This window comes from Macaca thibetana, chromosome 20 (genome assembly GCF_024542745.1).
Source record: "Macaca thibetana thibetana isolate TM-01 chromosome 20, ASM2454274v1, whole genome shotgun sequence".
Lineage (NCBI taxonomy): Eukaryota > Metazoa > Chordata > Mammalia > Primates > Cercopithecidae > Macaca > Macaca thibetana.
Window position 1 is genome coordinate 63894664 of NC_065597.1, and position 24520 is coordinate 63919183.

At 40.5% G+C, this 24520-nt stretch overlaps 1 protein-coding gene across 3 annotated transcripts in view; it reads left to right on the forward strand.

Annotated features, from left to right (window-relative positions):
• The window catches only part of GSPT1 (G1 to S phase transition 1), a 49737-nt gene extending 38870 nt beyond the window's left edge, over positions 1–10867 (forward strand). For 2 of the 3 annotated variants that reach the window (XM_050774090.1, XM_050774089.1), the window contains exons 12-15: positions 517–690; positions 2556–2645; positions 3134–3302; positions 5833–10867. In XM_050774090.1, the coding sequence (XP_050630047.1) occupies positions 517–690; positions 2556–2645; positions 3134–3302; positions 5833–5885 (486 nt within the window). In that variant the 3' untranslated portion in view covers positions 5886–10867. The remainder of the gene's footprint in view (positions 1–516; positions 691–2555; positions 2646–3133; positions 3303–5832) is intronic. The other variant, XM_050774091.1, reaches the window with a different exon arrangement.
• The last annotated feature ends 13653 nt before the right edge of the window (positions 10868–24520 follow it).

Sequence of the window (24520 nt, forward strand, 5' to 3'; positions counted from 1 at the left end):
ATCATCACTATCTAATTCCAGAGCATTTGATCACACCAAAAGGAAATTACGTATTCATTAAATAGGTGATAGACTTTTAAAGCTTAGTTCAATAACTTTTAAGTAGTGCACAATTCCGATATTTGGAGATTGATAGGTAATGGAAGACAGGTTTATTAAATCCTTCATAGAATTCCATAATAATAAAAATTATATCCATGAAACTGAAATCCAAATATTGTGTTTTTGATTTTGAAAAAGTAAAAAAGGCAAATGCTAGTGTATACCGTGTTCTATTTAGAAATGATTAGAATGTGATATTTAAAAGGTGACACGTTAATACTTTAATTGGCAGTTACACTTCTAGGATATGATTTTCACCGATCATATCTAGGCTAAGATTTTATGTCCATACAGATATAATAAGTGTTTACAGTCAAATCTTGAAACTCTTTATTGAGCAGACATTCAGATCATTTTATGTCCCATAATGCAGTGAATGTGTCAGAAAACCTCCAATCTTGTTTTATTTTAAAGCACAACGTGGAAGTTCTTGGAATACTTTCCGATGATGTAGAAACGGATACTGTAGCCCCAGGTGAAAACCTCAAAATCAGACTGAAAGGAATTGAAGAAGAGGAGATTCTTCCTGGATTTATACTTTGTGATCCTAATAATCTTTGTCATTCTGGACGCACATTTGATGCCCAGGTAAACAAATTATTGTCGTTGTAATAGTGGGTTTTAATGTCTAAATGAAATTGGAATATCAGTGCCTTTTGTCCTGATTATTGGTGACATGCCAGTTAACCCATCTTAGTGTATAGAAGGGGAATGGAAATATTATAAGCCACTTATATATCATAACCACAATAGGCACCTCATACAAGATCTTCAAGCTGGTACAAGTGCTTACTGGATAAGGAGTATTCTTTGTAAGTTCCTTTTTGTGTTTGATCTCCTGATGATACATTTTAGAGTATCTAATATTTACTTTTTTTTTTTTTTTTTTTTTTTGAGACGGAGTCTCGCTCTGTCGCCCAGCTGGAGTGCAGTGGCACAATCTCTGCTCACTGCAAGCTCCGCCTCCCGGGTTCACGCCATTCTCCGGCCTCAGCCTCCCGAGTAGCTGGGACTACAGGCGCCCGCCACTGCGCCCGGCTAATTTTTTTTCTATTTTTAGTAGAGACGGGGTTTCACCATGGTCTCGATCTCCTGACCTTGTGATCCGCCCACCTCGGCCTTCCAAAGTGCTGGGATTACAGGCGTGAGCCACCGCGCCTGGCCCTAATATTTACTTTGACCGGAGCACTGTTACTGTGGAAGTCATGGTTTATGTGCTCATTCACAGCACATAGCTTTCCAGACAAGAAATCACACAAGTTTCCTTGTTATTAACAAGGTAACCTCCCTAGGAGAATGACAGAGTAAGTGACTGGTGTGGTTAACAGAATTTTTTAATGTTCTGTTCTAAGGTATGACAACTAATCAAGTTAGATTTTGATGCCAGATGTAAAGTTGTTTACTGGACCTTGGATATTGAGAAATGGATAAAGCTGGATAAGTTTACATCTAGGTAGCTTCTGAGCGGTAAAGATTAGCTTAATTCCTTGGGGAATATGAAGAAAGGCTTCCCAAAGAAGAAAGTTGGCCTGCTGTCTTTTATTTTGTTTGGAGATGGAGTTTTGCTCTGTCACCCAGGCTGGAGTGCAGTGGCACGATCTCGGCTCACTGCAACTTCCACCTCCGGGATTCAAGTGATTGTCCTGCCTCAGCCTCCTGAGTAGCTGGAATTATAGGCGCCCACCACCAGGCCTAGCTGATTGTTTTGTATATTTAGTATAGACGGGGTTTCACCATGTTGTCCAGGCTGGTCTCAAACTCCTGGCCTCAAGTGTTCCCCCTGCCCACCACGCCTCGGCCTCCCAAAGTGCTGAGATTACAGGCGTGAGCCACTGTGCCCAGCCAGCCTGCTGTGTTTTGCAAGTTGACCAGGGACTCACCAAGAACATTAATAGAGGACAGGATATTGAAATTCATGCTTTGAGGTCAAGCAGCCTGACCCCATCCTGTGAACAAAATTAGTAAGACAAACCTATCACCTCTAATACAAAAATCACTTTTAGGCCGGGCACGGTGGCTCAAGCCTGTAATCCCAGCACTTTGGGAGGCCGAGACGGGCGGATCACGAGGTCAGGAGATGGAGACTATCCTGGCTAATACGGTGAAACCCCGTCTCTACTAAAAAATACAAAAAAACTAGCCGGGTGAGGTGGCGGGCGCCTGTAGTCCCAGCTACTCGGGAGGCTGAGGCAGGAGAATGGCGTAAACCCGGGAGGCGGAGCTTGTCAGTGAGCTGAGATCCGGCCACTGCACTTCAACCTGGGCGACAGAGCCAGACTCCGTCTCAAAAAAAAAAAAAAAACAAACAAAAACAAAACAAAAATCACTTTTAAGTTGGTGTCCTACTGAGATGGTAACACTAATTCTTGGGATTTATATGGCGCTTAAGAACACTGAATTCTTTTTTACCCTAAGGATAAAGATAAGAATGTGTGTGTTTGTTTGTTTGACAGATAGTGATTATAGAGCACAAATCCATCATCTGCCCAGGCTATAATGCGGTGCTGCATATTCATACCTGTATTGAGGAAGTCGAAATAACAGTGAGTTTAAGATAATTGGTTTATTTCGGTTTTAATACCATTTTATCTTCATAATTTCTTTTTTTTTTTTTTTTTTTTTTTTTTTTTTTTTTTTTTTTTTTGAGACGGAGTCTCGCTCTGTCGCCCAGGCTGGAGTGCAGTGGCGCGATCTCGGCTCACTGCAAGCTCCGCCTCCCGGGTTCACGCCATTCTCCTGCCTCAGCCTCCCGAGTAGCTGGGACTACAGGCGCCCACAACCGCGCCCGGCTAATTTTTTTTTTGTATTTTTAGTAGAGACGGGGTTTCACCGTGGTCTCGATCTCCTGACCTTGTGATCCGCCCGCCTCGGCCTCCCAAAGTGCTGGGATTACAGGCGTGAGCCACCGCGCCCGGCCTTATCTTCATAATTTCTAATCAGCAACAGTGATGCACTTTTATTTCTATACCTGTTCTTAAAGATTATTTCATTTGGCATTATTCTGATTTTCTCATACTCTTTTCTTGGTTAGGCCTTAATCTGCTTGGTAGACAAAAAATCAGGAGAAAAAAGTAAGACCCGACCCCGTTTTGTGAAACAAGATCAAGTATGCATTGCTCGCTTAAGGACAGCAGGAACCATCTGCCTGGAGACCTTTAAAGACTTCCCTCAGATGGGTCGTTTTACCTTAAGAGATGAGGGTAAGAGTTTTTAAACTGATGTCTAGTAGTATATCCAGGATACCTAGCTTTGGTCATCTTCATCATCTCAGTACAGTACACATTGCAGTGGGTTCACAGAAAACTTCGATTCACATTCTGTATTCATATGAATGTTTTATGAGTTGAATGTATTGAACAGAATTGACCACGTGTTTTAGCAGTAATGCCAAATCTAGTAATGTTCTACGTAAAGAATCTTAATTTTGATGTTTTGTGAGTAGTGGATTTGGAGGGCTGTTTTGTTTACTAAGACATTTCTATGATGTAATCCTTTGTAGTATGTCTGGAGATTAAAAGGGATATAGAGAATGATTTTTTTTACACCTAATTTTTCAGAGGTCTAATGTTTGTGAACTTTTGTGTGCATCCATTTCTGCCTACCTCTCGGTGACGCAGAACTACTAATATTACCATCTTGGGGTCATGAACTTCTTTGGCATAAAAACAAAATGATTGTTATGAAACATTTCCTTATGGTCTGTTAATATTCCTTTTCCTTTCCTTTTTTTGAGATGGAGTCTTGCTCTGTCACCCAGGCTGGAGTACAGTGGCACAATCTTGGCACTGCAAGCTCCACCTCCCAGGTTCACGCCATTCTCCTGCCTCGCCTCCCGAGTAGCTGTGGCTACAGGCGCCGCCACCATGCCCGGCTACTTTTTTGTATTTTAAGTAGAGACAGGGTTTCATCGTGTTAGCCAGGATGGTCTTGATCTCCTGACCTCGTGATCCGCCCACCTTAGCCTCCCAAAGTGCTGGGATTACAGACGTGAGCCACCGAGCCTGTCCCGGCTGTTAATATTTCTAACTTAGATAACCATTTTAAGACTATAGAAGACTTTACATAAAACTTTATAGTTCCATTCAAATACAGAATAGTCATTTCACATGTTCATTCCGATTCCATTTAGCAAAAACTACTTTGTATCTACAAAGTCTCAGGAACTGTGCTAAGCCCTGCTGATGAATACAGTTCCTGAACCTTACATTGGACAAAATTGTATAAAGACAATGTTTATTTTACTTTAAAGGCCCAGAACTCTTCTGGTTGATAGTAAAACTGGTTATTGTGTTTATCTTATTAATATAACAAAATGATAGTTTTAGTTTACCACTCAGAACCTGATAAAATCAGGAAGACAGAAGAAAAGCAATTAATGTAGCAGGAATTCTTAACCCTAGAATTATTTTTCCCTAAAAGATAACTTGGGTTAAAAAAAAAAAAAAAGATAACTTGGCTTTTAGGTTTTCCACAAGACCCAATGGGTTTTGTATTCCTTTTAGTCCACAGGAGTACTACCAGAAGGATGTGTTCACTGCATTGTAGTCAGTGGCGATTGCTGTGTCTTTTCAGTTACTTAAGGATAGGTTTTGGGATTTTTTTTAGCAGCTTTATTGAGATACAATTTTCATAATATGAAACTGACCTGTTTTAAATATATAATTCAATGAATTTTAGTACGTTTCCAGAATTGTACAACTATTACCATATACTAATGTTAGAACATTTGGAACATCTAAAAAGAAACCTTATACTTGTTCATAATCACCCCTTATTCCCACCTCCACCCCTAGGCAACCACTTTTCAATTTGTCTTTTATAGACACTCCATAAATAGAATTATAAAGTATGTGGTCCTTTGTCTAGTTTATTTTACTTAGTATGATTTTGAAGTTCAACCATGTAACATGTTATTTATTCCTTTTTATTGCTGAATAGTATTCCATTGTGTGGATATTCCACAAATACAGATATTCCCCCCGCCCCCGCTTTTTTTTTAATCCAGAGGTTTTTGGCCCAGTGTGGTGCCTCACGCCTGTAATCCCAGCACTTTGGGAGGCCAAGGCAGGCAGATCACCTGAGGCCAAGAGTTCAAGACCAGCCTGGCCAACATGGTGAAACCCTTCCTCTACTAAAAATACAAAAATCAGCTGGGCATGGTGGCAGGCACCTATAATCAGCTACTCGGGAGGCCGAGGCAGGAGAATCGCTTGAACCTGGAAGGAGGAGGTTGCAGTCAGCCGAAGTCACGCCACTGCACTCCAGCCTGGGTGAACAGAGTAAGACTCTGTCTTTACTCAGTGGCTCATGCCTGTAATCTCAGCACTTTGGGAGGCTGAGGCGGGTGGATCACCTGAGGTCAGGAGTTGGAGACCAGCCAGGCCAACGTGGTGAAACTCCATCTCTACTAAAAATACAAAAATTAGCTGGGTGTAGTGGCGGGCACCTGTAATCCCAGCTACTCGGGAGGATGAAGCAGGAGAATTGCTTGGTGGGGGGCGGGGGGAGATAGGTTTTTGATACAGGGAACCATCTCTTTACCAGCTCCCCCAAATAAGACCCACTTATTAAGACTACCTAAATAGAAGTATTATGGGTTTGGCAATAAAGCTAGTTAATTAGTAACTTACATTGTAAAAAATATTTTTGTGATTTAAAATAATAAGTTTTAGTATCTTATATAGACTTGCTGTTAACTACTGAAAGATTTTTTAAAATTTTCATTTCTAGGTAAGACCATTGCAATTGGAAAAGTTCTGAAACTGGTTCCAGAGAAAGACTAAGCATTTTCTTGATGACCCTGCACAATACTGTGAGGAAAATTGACTGCAAAAGCCTACTTCACACCGCCTTCTCTTATTTTCTGCCCATAAACCTCTCCCCATATTTTGCAAAGAGGAAATTCACAGCAAAAGTCCACATTATGTCAGCTTTCTCATATTGAGAGCTCTGCTATGCCACTGTTGAATTTTTCCCAAGATTCCCATCCCTAGCCCCCTTTTCAAACTCTGCTTCCTTGGACAGATTTGGCAATAGCTTTGTAAGTGATGTGGACATAATTGCCTACAATAATGAAAACCTACAGGAATTTTTTTATTTTTCATTTTCCCCTTAGGCATATTTAGTATTTTTTCCCCAGGCAGATCATTCTGAGTGTGCGAGTGTGTGTGCACATGTTACAAAGGCAACTACCATGTTAATAAAATATTCAATTTGAAATCCTTTTCGGTATTTGAATTGCTTTTGAATAATGTTTTTTATCTGGATGTAACATTGTTGCATTAGCTTTTTAACTTTCCCAAGTAATTGAATACATTTTATTACTTGGACTTTTATAAACTCTTTCCCGACCCACTATAAATGAGGCATTCACAGTGTTCAAGTTTGTATTAAAGGAAAGGATTAGTTTGACCCCTTCTTTTGATTGTTAATGCATACATGCAGTTAAATCCCTTTATCCAAATGTGACACTGCTTTACTAGGTCTTTCAGTTATTTATTTATTTTTTTTCCAATTATATTGTAACATGATTTCTTAAACACAGTAAGTTGTTTTAAAATGAACAGCATACTGTAGTTTTTGTAAGTAAAGCGTAATGAAATTGTACCCCGAGAGAAAATTCCATTAACTCGTTAAATTAGTGGAATTTACAACAAATAAAGCATGTTTGAGACCTGGCAAAAATTCCTCTTTTAGTATTTATAAGAGCTGCATGCTTTTAGTATGAAAACCGTATCAGTTGCAAGTGCCACTTCTACAAGTTACCCAGTTTACTCTTTTTACCAATAACTTTGAAGTTTGGATGATCCTTGCTGGTTAAAGCTAAATCTCAACCCAGCAACTAAATAAACATATTTCGAATCATCAGAATCTGCACAGACTAAAATTATCATCGATAAGTAGAATCAAGCACAGTGTAAGTTTTATCTCAATTATTGAAATTCACTGAGTTTTCTTAAGTGTAAAGCTGAAATTTGCTCACCATGTTTTTGATGAACCACAGTGCAGCACTATGGTGGTTTTAGATTGAATGACTTTGTGCTATAATTATCATGACTCTGAAATTTTTCATGAGAAAAATGAGGAATGGAGGCAATTTGTAGGTTTATCCGAAGCCCCCTTGATGTTGAGTGTTGCCATTTATCAAAGAGAGCCTCTTTTAGATTGTGATTTCTGTCTAAATAAGGTACTTTGTATATTTAATGACAAGTCCCTTCCCTGTAATTTTGCTCCTCAGAAAAGAAAAGCCTGGACAGACTGTATTTCCAGTCACAGAACATAAAACAATCTATTGGGTGTTTTGTTCTGTTTTGAGACAGAGGCTTACTCTGTCACCTAGGCTGGAGTGCAGTGGCTCAATCTCGGCTCACTGCAGCCTCCACCTCCCGGATTCAACTTCCTGCCTCAGCCTCTTGAGTAGCTGGGATTACAGGAGCCCACCACCAGGCCCAGTTAATTTTTGTAGTTTTAGTAGAGACGAGGTTTCACCATATTGGCCAGGCTGCTCTCAAACTCCTGACCTCAAGTGATCCACTCGCTTCAGCCTCTCAAAAGTGCTAGGCGTGAGGCACTGTGCTTGGCCTAGTGTTTTCTTAACTGTGAAATTCCCATTCATTTCATGAATGAGGCTACATCTTATGGACAGAGCAAAGTTATTGTTCTACAGATTCTTGAAACTATAATTATGGCTACTAAATTGCATGAAATTTAAATAAATTTTATTATGTCTGCAAATATCTGGGCTTTTATTTTTCTGGAAAATATAGGAGCTTTAATCAAAACATAATAGTTCTTTTTGTAATTCCATGTTAATAAAAACAAATACTAATAATTGCTTGAATTTTAATGAATATTTAAAAGTTCAAGAGCCACTGAAATCATTTCCAGAGATAAGAGTTCCCTTTCTAAATTGAACACATTTTTAAAAAATAAGTTATGTTTGCTACTAAAACATTTGCACTGTTAGAATATTATGTGCATGTTGCCAAGACTCTTAAGTAACTTGGATATCAACTGTGAAAGGCCTACCTCTAAAAAGTAATAGGTCATACAAATACAAATGTAACTGTAAAAATTCCACTGGATTCTTGCATATTTGCAAGATTAGATTATTCAAAAGAAATTTCAATGCTAAAATTAACCAGCAACGTAAGTTCTATGGGCTTTGAAAACTGTTCTCATCTTTTTAAAGTTGATGCATTTTCAAATCCTGCTTACACGGGCTATTCATTTGGATAAGGAAGTTAAAATGTCTAAGGTGAACTTGGCATTATGTGGAGACGTTGGACCTTTATAGAGCAATACAAATTCCTGTGCTGTCATTCTGTCTTCTGCAAATGCAAACGTGTTTAGATGGTCAACAGTGCAAAAATAGGGTAGTTGGCTGCGTATTTAGGGTATCACCTAAGCATTTGTTCTCTATCTTTAACGTTGTTTTACTAGAATGATTTTTTTCTTGCATCTTTTCACATTAATGATGTTCTTTATATAACTTTCATGCTAGATTATTTAATTAGTTTTTTAAATTAATAAAGTGAATTTAAGAAATGTTGAAATAAACATCTAAGTAATTGCCATTTTAAACCCTTGTTTCTTACTGTGGGAGGGGGGAAATACAGCACTCATTTCTTGTTTTTACTTTGCAAAAGTAAGTGAAAATCTATGTAAAATCAAACCAGAAGAGTTGGACTGAGTGTGTATTGTCTTGAGATTAAGTGACAAATAGTAAAGTGTTACTGAATAATTAAGCCCATGTATTTTTTTTTGTTTTGTTTTGAGTTGAAAATCTTTGAAATATGTGATAACTGAATGTCAAAAGTTCCTAAACTCTTAACAGTGCAGGTTGTTCACTGTAACAAGAGGTAACTCACATTTGCTGGTTACATAAACTACAAGTACTGCTCTCACAATATGGGACTTTGAACTGTGATGTAGTTCAACAGTTGCCGGCATCCTCTCAGCTGATGTGCTGCGAATATTTTGGGTCAGACTTGCAGCCAGATGCAGTTTTGCAACCCAAGAAAAATGTTGAACCTATGGTCAAAAACTTTTCCCAAGATGAACTCTGGAAAAAAATCAGCTAAACTCCCTTGGCGATCTTCAGGAACACTAGTAACGACTGTAATTACTCCGTGATCTTTGATGACTGTTATACATAACAGCACTCTAGCACCTTTCCTTACTGGCATGGACTTCCTCATGGACCACTACTTCATGGATGATAGCTTAATTGCTTTGGGTAGGGATTTAAGGTAGTCAAGGGGAAAATATGCAGTTTTATTACAGCTCTTACCATCAGGCAACTTTCAACTTTAAAACCCTTTGTGAAAAATCTGGTTATAGCACTATAGCTCTGATTTTAGGATGGTTTAAATGTTATATTCATTGTTGGCCTACCTTATCACAACAAACTGTGCCATTAATCCTCTCACAGACATACGTAAGGTAGAGAGAGCAACCAGTGGTTTTAGGGGACAATTATCTGTCTCCAGATAATAGGCTTTATTTCTTCCAGCTAACTTTTTCAGTGATTCTAGCAGATGCCATCTATACACTCTTGATCTTGTTTCTTTCTTTAGAGATCTCACCATGGCAGCAACTTGTTAAGTGTAATCACATAGCACAAAAGACTTAACTAGGTTTACATTTATAGCAGTCAGTTGTGGTTAGATTAGGTTTCATAGTAAATGGAATAGGAAGTGTTTTTATTTTCTAGTAGTAATAATGTGGATTCCATATGACCCAGTTTACTGTCAGAATTCAGTTCAGGTAGATTTGGTTCAACTTTTGGTGGTTTTTGGCTCTAGGATATTCTTGACTTTAATATCCTAGAACTTACTGAGTCTTCCCTTCCCTTCAATAAATACACTTCTCACATACCTCTAATCCTATGCTTCCTTGAAACAATAATGCTAGCTGAGTTGTTTACTAAGGATTATTAAAAGGGCCTGAAGGTGTGGGAGTGGAGATTAAAACCTTTATGTTCTCCAATATAAGGGAAAAGCAGATTGGCACTACGTCTGATTAGGCAGAAAACACCAGGATTCCTTAAGTGATCCTTGAAATGGTTATTGTTTTCTGCCTTGTCACATTTGCCACTGTGCCCTTTAAAACGATGTGGAAACCTCAGGTTTGTGGACAGCACAGGTGGAACGACATTTTGTGCTTCCTGAGGCTCCCCTCTACCAGGCACATTAGCTTAGTGCTTCAGATGTCAGCCCAAGTCCTTGCTACCTCCTTTTCCTGCTGCCTGGGGAAGAGTGTGTTGGAGCTGGAGCGCTTGCACTGTTCAGGTGACTATTTTCACCTCCATTTCTTCCACATGCGTTAGGTGAAACTGAGGTCTGAGCCTCCTGCAAGGTCTACATTTTAAGGACTCACACATCGGGCTCTCAGAAATGTACACACCTGTTAGTTCTGTTTGTTCTAAAGGAAATGTGGGTACCTCAGGCCAGGACTTAGTGACCAAGTGACTAGTTTTCGCTAGACAGCAGGTTAATACCTAGAACTCTTTTTTAAAAAAAAAAAAAAAAAAAAGGATTAAAGGGAGCTGATCAGGTTTGCGAGTTTTTTAGCCTAATTCCAAAGCATGGAAGAGTGCTCTAGGTAGGAAAGAAATTTTTTTCTTACGATTTGTAGCTACCTACTGTGCCTGACTTGGTGCCTGTGTGAGGATTAAGCCCTTAGTCTGCTCTTGCAATTATTCAAATGACAAGTTAAATTTGCTTTTGTAATAACAATAAAAGTTGTCATCTTCCCTTTTGAAGGATTTGTCGTTCGTAATTACCTGTGTTGTAACAAGCAAAAGCCATCCATGCCCTTTTCTGTAATCCGTTTATTTTTGTATCAGCTATTGGAACCATCTACCAACAGGTTTGTTGGATGGATCTAATAAGCTCTGTCACATAAGGGATTCACAAACGTCATCTGCTTGCATATGGTATGCAAGTCTTTTGTATAATGTATACAACCACCTTAGGAAACAAAAAATAACCCTATAGGAAGTTAGAGATGCTGAATAATAAATAAGTAGATCACAGTATGTGGTTTTATGTGAATAGCAGAGTTGGGGGAAACGTCAATTGTCAGAACCTCTACATTGAGGATTTTTAATAAAGATCAAGAGACCAAATAGTGCTTGCCCATTTTATTCAATGTGCAAGGGCAAGAAGAAATTAATGATAAAGGTAATATATACAGTGGCTACTTGAATGACAGCAGTTCATTCCTGTGTACTCACTAAGGTCCTGTTTGAACTGTCTTTAGGTGAATCACTTTGAGGTTTTGGCAGTCAGCCTCTAGGTATCTGGCATTAAACCAATCATAGCTTAAAACTTGGGACCAAGCTTGCTATTAAAGTAGGGGTTCAGGCCAGGCATAGTGGCTCATGCCTGTAATCCCAGCACTTTGGGAAGCCGAGACGGGCAAATCACTTAAGAGGTCTGCAATTCCAGACCAGCCTGGCAAACGTGGTGAAAACCCATCTCTACTAAAAAATACAAAAATTAGCTGGGCGTGGAGGCATGCTTCTGTAATCCCAGCTACTTGGGAAGCCGAGGCAGGAGAATTGCTTGAACCCAGGAGGTGAAGGTTGCAGTGAGCCAAGATCGCGCCACGCACCCAGCCTGGCCAACAAGAGCAAGACTCCATCTCAAAAAAAAAACACGAAAAATAGCCATTAATACCTTGGATGCTGTAAATCTGTAGTGAAAGATTGTGTATCTCAATCTAGAATAAAGACCAAATAACAGTAAAATATAATTTTAAAGCTTACCAAACTTAAAAGTGTCTTAAAACACAAGTTTAGCCTCTTTGGCCATGTGAAAAAAAAATCCTGGAAAATTATTTAACCATTAGTGACAATTTTTAAGCCTTTATGGCCATTTTGATGTTGGATTAAGAACTGTAAAAGTCATGTAACATCCTTTTTTTGTTTACTTATATTTACTTTGTCCTCTTTAGAGTTAATTCAATGTGTTGGTCTTAAAAGTGAAATTTGCCAGCTGGGTGTGGTGGCTCATGCCTGTAATCCCAACACTTTGGGAGCCTGAGGTGGGCAGATCATGAGGTAAAGAGATCGATACAATCCTGGCCAACATGGTGAAACCCTGTCTCTACTAAAAATACAAAAATTAGCCAAGCATGGTGGCGCACACCTGTAGTCCCAGCTACTGGGGAGACTGAGGCAGGAGAATCACGAACCCAGAAGGCAGAGGTTGCAGTGAGCCGAGATAGCGCCACCGCACTCCAGCCTGTTAACAGGGCGAGACTCTGTCTTAAAAAAAAAAAAAAAAAAGGGAAATTTGCTAGATGCAGTGACACATGCCTGTACTCCCAGCTACTCCTGAGTTGGGAAGATCACCTGAGCCCAGGAGTTCGAGGCTGCAGTGGGTTATGGTTACGCCTGTGAACTGCCACGCATTCTAGCCTGGGCAACATAATGAGATGCTGTTTTTTTTGTTTGTTTTGTTTTTAAGTGAAATTCTTGTTACTGTCAATCTTTCCTTCAAATTGCTTCTGAAGGCTTTGTGCACCCATATTACATGCAAGAAATATTTTCATATGTTTTCTGCTAGGAATAAGAGACTGCCTACAACAAGTAAAATTCTTCTAGCTGAGGAGTGTACTTTTTTAATTATTTGGAATATCATCCTTCTGTTAAAAATTATGCCAGGCCGGGCACAGTGGCTCATGCCTGTAATCCTGGCACTTTGGGAGGCCGAGGTGGGTGGATCACCTGAGGTCAGGAGTTCAAGACCAGCATGGCCAACATGGCGAAACCCTGTCTCTGCTAAAAATACTAAAATTAGCCAGGCACGGTAGTACAAGCCTCTAATCCCAGCTACTTGGGAGGCTGAGGAAGGAGAATCGTTTGAACCCGGGAGGTGGAGGTTGCAGTGAGCCGAGATGGCACCACTGCACTCCAGCCTGTGCAATGGGAGTGAGACTCCATCTCAAAAAAAAAAAAAAAAAAAACCGGCCAAAAATTTCCTCTATCTGCAGTGAGTCACATTTAATGTTAGCTGCACATTTTCTTAACATCCCATTGCCCACACGTGATTCTTAAACATTTGCCTTCTATGGAAATGATCATCATCAAACACAGTAATATTAGTTTACATGTTTAAAGCATTTTCACTAAAAGTTCTGTTCTCTGGTTTGAGCTTAGTCAAGAGTCAAGCTACTGGTAAAAATAATTAGGAGGGCATAATGGAAAAAAAAATTTGTTTTGTACCTTGTAGTTATATTTAGGTTGAAATTTTTAATGAGGATTTCATCCCACTTAACTGGGCTCAGTACTCCCAAACGACTTTGTATTTGCTTATCAACTACACAAGTTCTACATTTCCAAACAGAAGAAATAATTTGAACGTTTCCAGCATGGAGATAAACAGGTGATGGATATCCCAATTACCCTGATTTGATTGGTACACATTATATCAATGTATTATCACATGCACCTTGAAAATTTGTATCTCTATTATGAATCGATTTTTTAAAACTACAGAAGTTACTTAAAAGCAGTCGACAACACTATCTTCGTTAATTCCCTGGCAAATTCATCAGGTTTTAGGATAAAAAATGAATCTTGAAGATTTAGATTCTTAGGAGTAATTATGATTTGTAAGGAAGTTCCAGAAGACAGATGTTATATGACAAAGAAGAGGATTTTTTATTAAGGTAAAATTTGCATACAGTGAAAAGCACAGATCTTAATTTTACAATGAGCTTGTCAAGTGTATACAACTGTGTAAACACCCCATCAACATGCAGAGCACATCACCTCAGAAAGCTCTCTCCTGCTACTTTCCAACCAATCCCTCCTGCCGAGGCATTCCCTGTTTTGCCATTATGATAGTTTTGTCTGTTTTTGAACTCTACATAACTGGAATCACACAGCTTGAACTCAACTTTGTCATTTTTGGCACATTACGTTTCAGAGATTATGTTGTGTGTATCAGCAGCTCTCTTTTTTTTTTTTTGCTAATACTCCATTTTATGACTACTTTCTAATTCAAATGATCTATCCTTGAAGGGAGATTTGATTTTGCTTTCCAATTAGCATTCTTTGACAGGTTAGTTGCAAATGCAAATACCTTTCTTCTGAATTTCTCTAATGCAAGGAAGTAAAACCAGAGAGAAGTCTCACCTCTTCTTCATCTACTTTTATAAAACTCACCAAGGATAAACAGATAACGTAATGATCCTAATAGGTGGTGAAATAACATGAGCTCCCTTCTCATCTCCCTTTCCAATCCTAAAGAGGGTCTTCCCTGTATTGCCTGTGAGGCACCATTTCTTTCCTTTCCTTTTTGTTTTTGAGACACAGTCTTGCTCTGTCGCCCAGGCTGGAGTGCAGTGGCAGGATCTTGGCTCAGTGCAACCTCCACCTCCCAGGTTCAATCAGTGTCCTGAGTAGCTGGGATGACAGGCACGTGCCACCACACCCGGCTAATTTTTAAACTGTTTTTAGTAGAGACGGGGTTTTGCCATGTTGGCCAGGCTGGTCTCTAACTCCTGACCTCAGGTGATCCACCCTCCTCGGCTTCCCAAAGTGCCAGGATTACAGGCATGAGCCACTGTGCCTGGCCTGAGGCGCCATTTCTAAATGATGGGCCAATTCTAAAACTGGATTGTCCCTATGACTTTCATGTTGCTAGAGCTAACTTACAGAACTAACCTGACTTGCACCTCTACTAAATAACTGTTTTTAAACTTCAGGGCTAAATCATTTTTTCTTTTTTTGGTAGATTTATTCAATTCTGTGTATAAATAACTTATTTTCTCTAAGTCCTTTTATAGATCCTTATTGATGACCTAGCATAATACTTTACAGTATAGTAGCTATTTAAAAGTTTCCTGCCAGGCACGCTGGCTCACCCCTGTAATCCCAGCACTTTGGGAGGCCAAGGCAGGCAGACTGCCCGAGGTTAGGAGTTCTAGACCAGCCTGGCCAGCATGGTGAAACCCTGTCTCTACTAAAAATACAAAAATTAGCCAGGCATCGTGGCACATACCTGTAATCCCAGCTACTCGGAGGCAGAGGTTGCAGTGAGCTGAGATCACGCCACTGCACTCCAGCCTGGGCAATAGAGAGAGGCTCCATCTCAAAAAAAAAAAAAACAAAAAAAAACTTTCCTAATTTGAATAAAGTAGCATTTTGAGTTGTTATAACATTTACCAGTTATGTACTGGGACTGGCTAGAAGAGCACAGTCCTGCAAGTTATCAGCTGGTATTGTCATTGATAAAAAGAGACTAATAGTATCCCTTTCAGCAAAAGGAGGAGAAGAGAACTAACCTTATGCTATTTAACCTATTTTTTTTTTAATGTAGAAATTGCTTCTAAGATTGGCCTTAATATTCCATTCCTTGGGGAATATAACTCTAAATACAGGCTGACTGGATTAAGAATCTGTTTGTTAATCATGTATTGAGTGGGGTTGGTGTGCACTATGATACCTAGCAGCAAAATGGTGTACTTGTGATACCCACATAGATTGTATGAGGACAAAGAGTTAAAAATAAACAGCAAACTTAAGTTAATAAAGTTAGGTTTTCTACGGAAAACCTCTTTACATTTCTTTCTCCGGTAATATTGTTCTCTTGTTTCTCTTCCCCAGCCCTCCGCCCCTTCGCCCCCAAATTAGAATCAAATATCAATTTCTTTACTGATTGGCTATTTCTTCCCTGTTTGAATGCAGGTAAGCTGCCTCCTGCCTTCTTTTGGCCCCTAAGATGCACAATTTCATTTTCCAATCCATTTAATAATGATTACATTATTTTCAGCAAAGGGAAGGGGAAGAGAACTAACCTTGTGCTATCATGCACAAGACGGACACTGTGAAGATAGATTCTACTGAATCCGAGGGAACCAGCTTTATTTAACAGATGAAGACATTGAGGCTTGGGAGATTAGCCACCTTGTCTAAGGCTAAACAACTAGTAAATCATGGAGTTGGGATTCAGACTGATCTTTCTGACCCAAACACTATGTTCTTTGTACCTTCCTTAAAATGTCACATTCTACATTTGGGCAATATTGTTTCACCCTTGATTCCATTATGTTTAGGTTAACATTACTTAGCAGATTTCAGTACCAAGAATATGCTGAGTATTAAATTACCTTTAGATAATCCAGACATCACCAATTGACTATGTGGCATTTCTTTTGTTAGTCTGCCATTTGTAACAACTCTGAGTTAACAGTGCTATATAAAAATGGATGTCTAATAGTTTTCTAAGGTTACTAGTTGATTGTAACAATATTTATTTTGAACTAGAATATGAGTTCCATTATTAAGTGTGAAGTTCCTTGAACTTTATGTTTACCATTCAGCAACATACTCAAATGCTCTTTACAATTAGTTGATTTATAAAATCCTTCATAAAATTAACTACAAAAAAGAATTTCAAGAAGTTTGAAGAGACATATCTCAGTACCTTCCAAGAGAAACAACTTAATAGTATTCACGGTATCAGTGAGAACTGGGTACTCACTAATTGAAATTAATTACCTTGGTTTTTGTAGAAATGAGGTTTTGCTATGTCATTCAGACTAGCCTAGAACTCCTGGCCTCAAGCAATCCTCCCTCCTCAGCCTCCCAAAGTGCTGGGATTACAGGTGTGAGCCACCGTGCCTGGCCTATTTATTTATTTTTTTAGTTTTTTCACTCTGTCTTGTGGTGCTGACAATATGGTCTTTTATCAGTATGTATTCTTCTCAACTTCAATATTTAACAGTGTTAACACAGCTTCAGATACCTCCACTCCCTCATGGCTTCTGTAACTTGGCACCCTCTTGGTTTTCATTCTTTTTGTTTTTTTTTGTTTGTTTGTTTTTTGAGACAGTCTCGCTCTGTCTCCCAGGCTGGAGTGGGAGTGCAGTGGCGCAATCTCAGCTCACTGCAACCTCCACCTCCTGGGTTCAAGCGATTCTCCTGCCTCAGCCTCCTGAGTAGCTGGGACTACAGGTGCCCGCCACCATCCCCGGCTAACTTTTTGTATTTTTAGTAGAGATGGGGTTTCCCTGTGTTAGCCAGGATGATATCAATCTCCTGACCTCGTGATCTGCCCCTCTCGGCCTCCCAAAGTGCTGGGATTACAGGCGTGAGCCACCACGCCCAGCCTTCTTTTTTTTTTTTTTTTTTTTTTTTTTAGACAAGGTCTTGCTCTGTTGTCTAGGCTGGAGTGCAGTGGCACAATCGTGGCTCACTGTAGCGTCAAGTCCCTGGGCTCAAGCAATCCTCCCATTTCAGCATCACGAGTAGCTGTGACACAGGCATATGCCACCATAACCATCTAATTTTTCTGTTTTTTGTAGAGACAGGATCTTACCATGTTGCCCAGGGCAGTCTTGAACTCCTGAGCTCAAGCAAGCTGGCTGCCTCAGCCTCCTAAATTGGTTTTCTTTTACATCTTCAACTATTTCTGTTTCCTCCTCATTTGTTATTGGTTTCTTTACAACTTTATTCTTCCTCTAGACTTTTTTTTGCAATCTCACCTATTTACAAAGCTTTAATCATCACCTCCACGAAAATGACTTCTAATTTCCTTCTTTTTAGTTCAGGAATATTCTCCCACATTCCAGATCCATTTAGATGTACCATTGGAACTTCAAACTCAAAATACAGTCATGGGTTGCTTAATGATGAGGATACATCCTGAGAAATGCGCCTTTGGGTGACTTTATAGTTGTGGGAGTATCAGTGTACTCACACCAACCTAAATGGTATGGCTTGCTACACGCCAACGCTATGTGATACAGCTTATTGCTCCTGGGCTACAAACCTGTACAGCATATTACTGTACTAAATACTGTAGGCAACTGTACCTAAAAGATACAGTAAAAAAAAACAGTATAAAACATTAAAAATGGCACACCTGTATAGGGCACTTATCGTGAATGGAGCTTGCAGGACTGGAAGTTGCTCTGGGTGAATGAGTGAATGAGAAGGCCTAGGACATTACTGCATACCACTGCAGACTTACAAACACTGTACTCTTAGGTAGACTAGATTTATTTTTCTTTCTTTTTTTTTTTTTCTGAGACAGGGGTCTCACTATGTTGTCCCGACTGAACTTGAACTCCCAGGCTCAAGCAATCCTCCTGCCTCAGCCTCCTGAGTAGTTAAGACAATAGGCACACACCACTGAGCCTGGCTTTAAAAAATTTTTCTTTCTTCAATAATAAATTAACCTTGGCTTACGGTAACATTTTTACTTTATAAACTTTTACATTTTTAAGTTTTTGACTCTTTTGTAGTAACACTTTGCTTAAAACACAAACACATTGTTCAGCTGAACAAAAATGTTTTTCTTTATATACTTATTCTGTAAGCTTTTCTCTATTTTTGAAATTTTTTATTTTTTTCCGTTTTTTTTTTTTTTTTTTTTTTTTTTTTTGTTTTTTTTTTACTGAGACGGAGTCTCGTTCTATCGCCCAGGCTGGAGTGCAGTGGCGCGATCTCGGCTCACTGCAACCTCCACCTCCCGGGTTCAAGTGATTCTCCTGCCTTAGCCTCCAAATAGCTGGGACTACAGGTGCGTGCCACCACACCTAGCAGATTTTTTTTTTTTTTTTTTTGTATTTTTAGTAGAGACGGGATTTCACCATGTTAGCCAGGATGGTCTCAATCTCCTGACCTCGTGATCCGCCCACCTCAGCCTCCCAAAGTGCTGGGATTACAGGCGTGAGCCACCATGTCTGGCCTTTTTTTCGTTTTTAAAGTTTTGTTGTTTTTTAGACAGAGTCTTGCTCTGTCACCCAGGCTGGAGTGCGATGGGGCAATCTCGGCTTGCTGCAACCTCTGCCTCCTGGGTTCAAGCGATTCTCCTGCCTCAGCCTCCTCAGTAGCTGGGATTACAGATACCCGCCACCACTCCCGGCTAAGTTTTGTAATTTTAGTAGAGACAGGGTTTCATCATGTTGGCCAGGCTGGTCTCAGAACTCCTGACCTTAGGTGATCTGCTCACCTCAGCCTCCCAAAGTGCTGGGATTACAGGTATGAGCCACCGCACCTGGCCCTTTTAAAACGTTTTTATTAAAAATGAAAGGCCGGGCGCATTGGCTCACGCCTGTAATCCCAGCACTTTGGGAGGCGGAGGTGGGCGGATCACAACGTAGGAGATTGAGACCATCCTGGCTAACACGGTGAAACCCTGTCTCTACTAAAAGTACAAAAAATTAGCCAGGCGTGGTGACATGCTCCTGTAGTCCCAGCTACTCAGGAGGCTGAAGCAGGGGAATCGCTTGAACCTGGAAGGTGGAGGTTGTAGTGAGCCAAGATCGCGCTATTACCCTCCAGCTTGAGCCACAGAGCGAAACTCTGTCTCAAAAAAAAAAAAAAAAAAAAAAAAAAAGAAAACACAGGCTGGGCACAGTGGCTCACACCTGTAATCCCAGCACTTTGGAAGGTCGAGGTGGTAGGATCTCTTGAGCTCAGGAGTTTGAGACCAGCCTGGGCAACAGAATGCGACCTTGTCTCTACTAAAAAAAAAAAAAAAGAAAAGAAAGAAAGTTAAAATAAAATAAAAAGAAGACACAAACAGACACCTAGGTCTATGACTACACAGAGTCAGGATCATCAATGTCAACTGTCTTCCACTTCCACATCTTATCTGTCCCACTAGAAGGTGTTCAAGGACACTGACACCTGCAGTTGTCGTCTCCTATGATAACTAACAATGCCTTCTCCTGAAATATCTCCTGAAGGACCTGTCTGAGGCTGTTTTACAGTTAACTTTTTTTTTGTTTATAAGTAGAAGAGATATACTCTAAAATAACTATAAAAAGTACAGTATAGGCCAGGCGTGGTGGTTCACGCCTGTAATCCTAGCACTTTGGGAGGTCGAGGCAGGCAGATCACCTGAAGCAAGGAGTTCAAGACCAGCCTGGCCAACAAGGCAAAACTCTGTCTCTATTAAAAATACAAAAATTAGCACGGTAGGGTGGCAAACGCCTGTAATCCCAGCTACTCGGGAGGCTGAGGCAGGAGAATCGCCTGAACCCAGGAGGTGGAAGTTCCAGTGAGCTGATATCATGCCACTGCACTCCAGCTTGGGTGACAGAGTGAGACTCTGTCTCAAAAAAAAAAAAAAGTACAGTATAGCAGGGCATGGTGGCTCATCCCTGTAATCTCATGCCCAACACTTCAGGAGGCAGGAAGCAGGAGGACCACTTGAGCTCAGGAGTTCAAGAATAGCCTGGGCAATGTAGTAAGATCCCATCTATTTAAAAAAAAAAAGGCACAGTATAGTACACACATAAACCAGTAACATAGTTGCTTATTATTATCAAGTAATTCTGTACTGTACATAACTGTATTTGCCATACTTGGGGGCAGTACAGTAGGCTTGTTTACACCAACATCACCACAAACATGTGAGGAATGCTCTGACATTATGATGGCTATTACATCACTAGGCGACAGGAATTTTTCAGCTCCATTATGATCTTATGTGACCATGTATGTAGGTCTGTTGTTGAAAGAAACATCATTATGTGGTACATGACTCTATTGAAAAGGAATCTCATGTTTTCCCTCTAAATCTGCTGCTCCTCCTTTCTTCCCCAGTTCTATTAATACCACCCATTTGCCCAGTTTTTCAGGCTCTCAGAATTTGGAAGTAATCTAAACTTCTCTCCTTCTATCTCCAAGCTCAGGTCAAGCAGTATAGGTACCCTGTCCTCACTATCACCCTACCATCAGATCTTGATACCTAAAAAACCACAATAGTTTCCCATGTTCATCTCCTTAAGCCCTGTTTCAGGCCATTCTAATGCATTGCTCATTCTAAAGAAATACTACTTATGTCATTTATAGTAAATAAATAAGGATAAATAGTGAAGATACCATTTATAGTTTTCCTACCATTAATTGGCTCTCTCCTACCCTCTCAGAGCTTATCCTCAAACAGGGGAGAGGCAATTACAGTAGGAAAACCATAAATATTTTGGGGTAAGAGCACAGGATTATCTAAGCTACAATTCTCCAGAAGTAATCTGAAGCAGAAATTAGAAGGATGAGTTAATAAATGTGGGGATGGCATATGGAGGTACAAGGCGATAGTGTTCCAGGAAGAAGTGATAGTACGTTGGAAGGTATGAAGAAAAGTAGAAACTGCAGAGTTGAAACTAGGACTTAAAGATCGAAGGATTGAGTGGCAGGGTATGAAGTTAGGAAGATAAAAAGAAAGGGACCAGATGAAGAGTAACTACCGTGTTGAGAATTACCATGTGACTTACATTTTAAAATTTTTTACTTATTTATTTTTTTAGACAGGGTCTCACTCTGTCACCCAAGCTGGAGTACAGTAGCACAATCACAGCTAACTGCAGCTTTGAACTCCTAAGCTCAAGCAATCCTACCTTGACCTCCCAAAGTGCTAGGATTACAGGCCTGAGTCACCATGCCCGGTCCATATGATTTACCTTTGAAACTGGAACACTATTTTCTTGGACAAATACTAAACTACATAGGACACCAGACAAGAGATGCAAACTGTGATACATACAAGACAAATTAAGGAATATACCTCATTCCAATGACAATAATCCAATGAAGGTGATTCAGCATAGTTTGATATGATTAGACTTGAATTTTAATAAGATCACGCCATCTGAAGGGTAGAGAATGGACTGTAAGATGCAAAATTGGGCTGGAAGTGATGGCTCACACCTATAATCCCAACACTTTGGGAGGTCTAGGTGGGAGGATCACTTGAGTCCAGGAGTTCGAGACCAGCCTGGGTAACATAGGGAGAACCCCATCTCTACAAAAAAGTTAAAAAATCAGGCAGATGTGGTGGCACACACCTGTAATTTCAGCTACTTGGGAGTCTGAGGTGGGACCATCACTTGAGTCCAGGAGGTTGAGGCTGCAATGAGCTGTGATCACCCCACCACACTCCAGCCTGCATGACAGAGTGAGACCTTGTCCCAAAACTAAAATAAATAAAAATAAAAGACGCAAAAGTGGAGGAGTAACCTAAGTAATCTAGGCAAAAACAAAAAACAAATACATGATAATGTCCTCTACCACCATGTGGCAGGAATCAAAAGAATTGGATAGGCCGGGCGCGGTGGCTCAAGCCTGTAATCCCAGCACTTTGGGAGGCCGAGGCGGGCGGATCACAAGGTCAGGAGATCGAGACCACAGTGAAACCCCGTCTCTACTAAAAATACAAAAAATTAGCCGGGCGCGGTGGCGGGCGCCTGTAGTCCCAGCTACTCAGGAGGCTGAGGCAGGAGAATGGCGGGAACCCGGGAGGCGGAGCTTGCAGTGAGCCGAGATCGCGCCACTGCACTCCAGCCTGGGCAACAGTGTGAGACTCTGTCTCAAAAAAAAAAAAAAAAAAAAAAAAAAAAAGAATTGGATATATGCAAGAGACATTTAAAAAGAATAAACAAGGGCCTGGTGCAGTGGTTCATGCCTGTAATCCCAGCACTTTGGAAGGCAAAGGCAGGAGAATCACTTGAGGTCAGGACTTCATGACCAGACTGGCCAACATGGTGAAATCTTGTCATTACTAAAACTACAAAACTTAGCCGGGCATGGTGGCACACACTTGTAATCCCACTTACTCGGGAGGCTGAGGCAGGAAAATCACTTGAATCCAAGAGGTGGAGGCTGCAGTGAGATGAGATTGCGCCACTGCACTCCAGCCTGGGCTACCGAGCAAGTCTCCGTCTCGAAAAAATAGAATAAGCAAGACTTTGTTATTGACTATGTTTGGGGGATAAGAAGGAAAGAGTTAAGAATAACTCCCCTGTTTGGCTTGGTGGTACCAATGATGGACACAGAAAACACACAAGGGGCCAGGAGCGGTGGCTCACACCTGTAATCCCAGCACTTTGGCAGCCCAAGGCAGGTGGGTCACTTGAGGTCAGGGGCTCGAGACTAGCCTGGCCAGCATGGAGAAACCCCATCTCTACTTAAAACACAAAAATTCGCCAGGCACCATGGCACATGCCCGTAATCCCAGCTACTCAGGAGGTTGAGGCACGAGAATCGCTTGAACCTGGGAGGGAGAGGTTGCAGTGAGCCGAGACTGTGCCAGTGCACTCCAGCCTGAGTGACAGTGCAAGATTCCATCTCAAAACAAAAACAAACAAAAAAAACCACACACACACACAAGAGGAGCAGGTTTGAGAAGATGATGATTCATGATGGGACTTGCCGAGGATGAGGTCCTAATAGGACTTTTAAGTGAAGACAGGTGAATGTGTCAATGAGTCCAAAGATAGGAAGTCTACTAATCTATACTAGTTATCTACTAATGGGTAACAAATTACCCCAATTTAGTGCCTCAAAAGAACACACATTTATGATATCACAGTTCTTATGGGTCAGGAATCTGGGAGCAGCCTAGCCTGGCTCAGGGCCTCTTGAGTTTGCAGTCATCTCAAGGTTGGACCGAAGGAGGATCCACTTCCAAGCTCACTCGTGTGGCTGCCCAAGTGTCCTCACAACATGGCAGCTGGCTTCCCTTTCTCTAGGGCTGCCTTACAAGTAATGAGGGAGGAGTAAATGAGAGAGGGAAACAGGGAGAGAAAGAACATCAAAGATGAAACTACAGTCTTTTTATAACCTAATCTCAGAAGTGACATAGTATCACTTCTGCCATATTCTGTTTGACACAAGCAAGCCACTGAGTCCAGTCTACACTCAAGGGGAGGGAAACGAAGCCTCATTAGCTGAGAGGACAGTTATCAAAGAATGAGTAGATAGGACACATCTTTAAAACCACAATATCACAACCACATTATTAACTTACCTAATGCATAAATCATCACTACCTTTTCTTCTCTACTGCCAGTTCAAAAACCTCTTATCTTTACAATTTCTCCAAAGTGAGTATAAACCCTCAGCTTGATAATGAATTCATTCCTTTACCTACTTTCCAACCTGCATCTCCCATTCCTCCCCTCTGCACATTCCTGCTCTAGCTACATACTGCTTCCAAACACTTCCATACTCGTTCACCGGCATTCACACTGTTTCCTTGGGCTACAAGCATGGTTCTCAAACTTAAGTTCAGGTGAAAGAACATCTGACAGTCTCCATACTCTTAATACTACTACAAAACACGGATCCACAAAGCCCAGTGTAACAATTCATTACACTGTGCTAAAAGGAAACCACTTTTACACTAGATTCTAGAATACACAAAGGGAAGCAGGTGCCAATGATTTCAGAACATTTCTTCTATACGTTGATTAAACACAAGGCTATTATTAGAGATTAGCAGAATATCCTTTCATGGAAGGAACACCTTCTGAAAGCAACTGAGGGAAAGCCTCTTACTCTCATTCCTCCATCTCTTAAAACTTTACATGACTAGTTGTAAAAAGTCTGAAACCATCCTGAAGGCGCCTAAAAAAGTTCCTATATAAACTGTAGTGTTGCTGCATGGTG